The 5530-nt window shown below is 45.2% G+C and overlaps 1 protein-coding gene across 1 annotated transcript in view; it reads left to right on the top strand.

The window, feature by feature from the left end:
- CACNG1 (calcium voltage-gated channel auxiliary subunit gamma 1) overlaps window positions 1-5266 on the top strand; it is a 10343-nt gene extending 5077 nt beyond the window's left edge. The window contains exons 2-4 of the mRNA XM_008638661.2: window positions 1276-1350; window positions 3448-3585; window positions 4303-5266. Coding sequence (XP_008636883.1) covers window positions 1276-1350; window positions 3448-3585; window positions 4303-4529 — 440 coding nt within the window. The 3' untranslated portion in view covers window positions 4530-5266. The remainder of the gene's footprint in view (window positions 1-1275; window positions 1351-3447; window positions 3586-4302) is intronic.
- Window positions 5267-5530: the final 264 nt, after the last annotated feature.

Genomic DNA, 5530 nt, shown 5'->3' with positions numbered 1-5530 from the left:
AGTTGGGGCTGGCACTGCTCAGCATGTCTCCACCAGTGCACCCTTCCAGCCAAATTCCTGGTGAGCAACTGTTCTCCCAGCTCCACACCCCTTCAAACCCTCAATTAAATCAGTTATAAATAGCAAGAACACCCTCCACCCTTACCCTGCTGCTGCCAAAGATCCGAGTCAGCAGGTCCTCACCAGACCCCATCCTCCTGGGAGGCTGAGGCTGGAAGTCTCTTGTGAGTCTGCTGACAGCAGTGACATTGCTCCCCTGGCTGGCCCTCACCAAGCTGAGGAGGAAAAAGGATCGTGGCCATCAAGAGACTCAGCTAACAACCTCCCTCGTCCCCATATCCCCCTGCCCCATAGTCCTGATCCCTGATCACTTCTCAACCCCCCTATGAACACCCCATACCTGGCACTGTGCTCATGTGAAGTCCAGACAGAGGAACTTCATAAAGCTCCCTCTATCTAACTCTGCTGTCTTACCAAATTACCTTAATAGGCTGCTCTGATGGGATCAAACTTAGACAAAGCCTGGCATGAGAGCCTCTTTGCCCTTGGCTCCTACGGCCTACCCTTCCCTGGGCAACTGCTTGGGCTTCAAAAAGCTTTGGTCTTTTTTTACTTTTGTCTTTTTTTACTGAAAGACAAAAAAAAGCTCTCAGCATCCCTATCTTAGTAAAACACCATGTGCTTTGCTGCATTGCAGCAGCCTCATCTCTGGGACCCCCATATCAGCAAACTCCTGCATGCAGCAAAACCCCCCCAACTGCTACACAGGGATCTGGGAGCTGCAGGAGGGAAGAGCTGGGAGGGAGAGGTGGATGAGAACACCCCATCCTCCCTTTTTGGACTCCAAGGTCACCACACCCCAATGGGGTAATGCCACTGTGGGTGGGTTGGTGAGGGAGGAGAACTGCCAGCTCAGCTCTTGGCATGGCAGGTCACATCCCCAGGAAATGCTGCAACACCGAGAGGAAGAAACGTGATGGCCAAAGACAGAATGAGAAAAATCATCTCTAATTCGTATTTTAAACAGAAGAGCAATCAGCTCTGAGAGGGATACAAAAGGTATCAGAGGGGCCTCAGCCTTGTCCATGCTGGAGCCTGGTGTCCTCATCTGCTCCTGAGGAAATCAGATCCAACTCCAGTTCCTCGGTATCACCAAGGGTAGGGAGCCTCAAAACCACTGCAAGTTTGGTACATCAATAAAAAGCTAATTGACTTCTACTGCATTATATCAGAGGTTTCCAAGCACACAAAATTGAATTTTCTTTTCTCTTTCAGACCACAACTGCTCCTACTTCAAGCACTTCACTCCAGGAGAGACCTCGGAGATATTTGAAGTAACCACCCAGAAAGGTAAGAATGATAACAGAAGAATATTTTCCTAATGTTGGATGAAGTGATGGGCACATAAGATCTAATGGAAAGGGGTCCCCAGAATGAGGGTTCAGCCCTGGTTCCACTGAAAGCAGCAGAATTTCTAACAGGCATCATCAGCTGGGAAAAATGTGGAAAATGCCCTGGACAAGGTCAAATCCCAGCTTCCTGGGGACAATTATTTTTATATATGATCACACTCATAAACATGATTTTACATAAGTTGTCCGACAAATATATAACAATGTCAATATGCAGGAAAACTGCAAGAAGTCCTTTCAGCATAAAAATGACTTCACAACATTGGCACTATCCATGACACTGAGCCTTTGCCATCAAAGGGGAAGATATTAATAAAACCTAAATGAAAACATCATAGCCCAGGCAGAGTCTTGACCCTGAAAAGAAGTGCAGAGGCTCTCTGAAGACCATTAGGAATTTTATGCTTCATATTGATTTTATATGAAAGTCATGTAAAAAATAGAGCTATCGATGGATGGAAGGAACAGGGATCCTACAAAGACATGAACTGTCAGTGTTTACAGCAAAATAGTCTTTCATGGACAAGTTTCACATTTTTAATAAGTCCAAATATTTTGAGGGCTCCCGTAAAATGCTCCTCTCTCTTTCTCATCCTCTCTTTGAGGACAAATTCCTTCCTAGTTTGCCACACAATGTATTTACTGTGGAAAATGTGAGCCAATGGTTACATTACATGTATTAATCTGCTTTGCTTCTAGTGGAAATTGTAATGGTGGAAAACCCTGAAGATAGGTTCCCTAAAAGAGTAGCTTCCTAAGACAGGAAAGACAGGAATTTTAACTGAATAGAAAAGCATATATTTGAGTCACCTGCTTTTGCTCACTTATCTGCTGTCTGATCCAGCCACCCGATCTTCAGAATGCACCCAATGCCTTCAGGGCAATGAAGAAAAAAATCAGGAAGAATTTCTTCTTCAGAAAAAAAAAAAAATCAGGAAGAATTTCTTTTCTTTGGGGCAAAAAGAAAATCTGAAGCCCAGCAAACAATTTTACAACGAAATGAACACTTTCAGGCCGTTCCAACACAGGGAAAAGAGAAACAGTTAGAAAATTATAGTAAAACAGAGATACAAAAAGCAGTAAGAACAAAGAGTGAGCTGCTCTTCCTCTTCACAGAAATAGCTCATTTGGATGGGAGCTAATTAGTAACAGGCAAAAAAATTCTTCATGATTTTGCCTGGGAGATATTTTTTTTAATGGCTTGAAAGGCAAATATCATCAGGCAATGTGATGTTCATGCATGGCTACATGTGTTAAATATTAAACTAATCTGAAAACGAACACAACATGCAAATGAAGGCCTGAATTACTCAATTAGCAACTCTCCCTCTCCACCCAGACACTGAGCTGTGCTGGGCTGGGGGAAGCGTCCAGGGCATGGCTTAGCAAAAACCAGGAGTTCTGGGGAAGGTTTAATCTTGTGCCCTAAAGAAGCTGGGTTTTCACAGCTGGAAATCATTGTTGTAAAGGAAAAGGAATAAAAATGACCTGTGCAAACACTTCACCCTTGGCCCGCTTGGGTGCTGAACCTACAGAGCACTCGGCTCTCCATGTTCTGGGACAGCATCAGCACTGTGCACGGGCCAGGGCTCTGCAGAAAGCATGGAATAAAAATAGCAGAGGGCTGTCTATTTACTCCAGGAGCAGAGTGTGGGGTGATGTAAGGGACGAGAGCATGGAGCCCAGCAAGGCTTTAAACATTTACACGGCAGAGCCAAAGGGACTCCAGCCCGGCGCTCCATCAGCCCCATACAGGTGAGCTGATGAGCAAAGGCGCCCTGGGCTTGCTCAGTAGGTGTTTAGAAAGTGTTTTCCCCTTCCTGCTCTGATTTTATACCCTCCACATTCAAAAGATACATGGCCAATACTTGCCCTTGTTTTCACTTGAGGGAAATAATTCACCAAAGCCACCTCGCCCCAGCCTCAGGAGTGCACGTATTTCAGAGTGAGCTGCTGCAACATCCCCACAGCTGATGGCAGCGGGCTCAAAATGTGCACACACCATCATTTTTGGTGTTTTTTTTCCCTTTGGCAGAATACAGCATTTCAGCTGCAGCCATTGCCATCTTCAGCGTTGGCTTTGCAATCATCGGGACGATCTGCATCCTCCTGTCTTTCAGGAAGAAGAGGGATTATCTGCTGAAGCCAGCATCTATGTTCTACACCTTCGCAGGTACGAGGAGGGCTGCTCGCATTTCTGCACTTGGTTCATAGGACAAGACAGAGAAACTTAAGATAGATCCAGGGGGAGGGAGACCCTTCTAAAAATGCCCTGAAAGCATTTTCTTCCTGGCCACAGACTACAGGTCCCTGTGTGGTGTGAGAACGTCCTGCTCAGCAGCTGGTCTGTATTTTCTCCAACCCCCTTTAAAAGTACATTCACTCCCTTCTAGTATATTCACTGCCAACCCCAGTCTGAACCAGGCACACACAATATCCTGTCTCATTTATTAAGCCTCAAACCAACAAAATGGCTCAACAGGCCCAAAATACTCAACTGTCTCCCAAACACATGAAGACTGCACTTTTACATGAGCCAGGAATACCTTGACATGCCACAATGAGTGAAAGACAAGGGTGCAAATTGTCACCTCAATACAAAATCTTCTTCAACCTCTGAAAAAGCTCCCCAGGGAATGCAATTATTCCTCCCCCTCTTTGAGCTTCCCATCCAAGCCTGCCTAAGAGATCACGCTCAACAAGTCAGTGGCTGACCTGGGTTATGGCAGAGCTCTTGGCAGTTCTGAGCACTGGTTCCTTCAAACACTGAAGTCAGTGACTCACCTGTGAATCTCACTGCAGTTCCTGTATGCAAAACAACAGATGAAGCAGTTAATTAAGGATGAAGAATTGACAGCTGATTCAACCCACTGCTCCTATCTTCCTTCAGGTCTCTGCATCATCATCTCTGTTGAAGTCATGAGACAATCCGTGAAGAGGATGATTGACAGCAAGGAGACAGCCTGGATCAAGTACAGTTACTCCTGGTCCTTCGCCTGTGCCTGCGCCTCCTTTGTGCTGCTCTTCGTCTGTGGCATCGCCCTCCTCCTTATCGCGCTGCCCCGCTTCCCCCAGAACCCCTGGGAGACCTGCATGGATGCAGAACCGGAGCACTGATGTTCCCTGCACCCATGAAAAAATCCAGAAAGTGTTCTGAAAAGATTAGTATTTTTTAAAATGTCTGGGTCTCACTACACAATGTGAGTCATTACTGAACCAAGGCATGTTCGATTGCAATTGTTGCTTTCTTTTTCTTTTCCTCTCTTTTTTTCCTTTCTTTTTTCTCTCTTTTTTGATTCTTTTTTTTCTTTTTCTTTTTTTAAGAAAGCAGAAAGACCATTCAACACCACCATGGGTGTATGTGAATGGCACTGCTCTGTGCCAATTTGGGGCTGACCTGTGCTGATGCAGTTGAGGGGAAATCTGTGTCGGAGACAGCTTTATGATGGAGAAGATGTTTGGTGTAGTTGGGCGTAGATCCATGAGGGATATCAGGCTTTTATACTTTGCTTGGTCAGAGAGAGACTCTGTGGGGAGTCAATGTCCCCATTCATGCCATTACTCCTCTCCTTCCCTCAGAAAGGTTAGCTTGTGTCTCCAGAATAAGTTGGAGATCCTTATGCTCTTCTATTAAACTGTTAACATTTGATATAAAAACAAAACAGAACTTTGTGTAGCGTTGGGATAAAAATCCCCCCTCCAAATTTACACCCTGCAGTTCCATTGTTTTAAATCAAGCTTAAAACCCCACAAAACAGAGTCTTTCATTTTGCTTAAACTTCAATGGCAAAGCCAAGAAGTACTGAACATGAAGAGTGATATTTTCCTTTAATAAAAAGCATAATCTTCCAGTAGCATGATTTTCTGGAAAATTATTTTGATGGATGAATCACTTGGCCCATCAGATTCTGCCAGGTCCACGACAACAGTGCAGTGCTGGGTGGTGTTTGCTGCATGGAGCTCTCATTTGTTCCCCAGGAGTGGCTTTTTAAGAGCACCCTGCTTTGCACACTGCACACGTGTACATAAAGCTACATATCACGAAAAATCCTTCAAGGCAGCTGCCGAGATGGAAAGGACTCAGCCTGAAAGAGCCGGGAGAGGCAGCCCTGAGAACA

Source organism: Corvus brachyrhynchos, unplaced genomic scaffold (genome assembly GCF_000691975.1).
Source record: "Corvus brachyrhynchos isolate BGI_N302 unplaced genomic scaffold, ASM69197v1 scaffold218, whole genome shotgun sequence".
NCBI classification, from domain to species: Eukaryota; Metazoa; Chordata; class Aves; order Passeriformes; family Corvidae; genus Corvus; species Corvus brachyrhynchos.
Note: the sequence above shows the minus strand (reverse complement) of the source record. Positions and strands in the feature narration are given on the sequence as shown.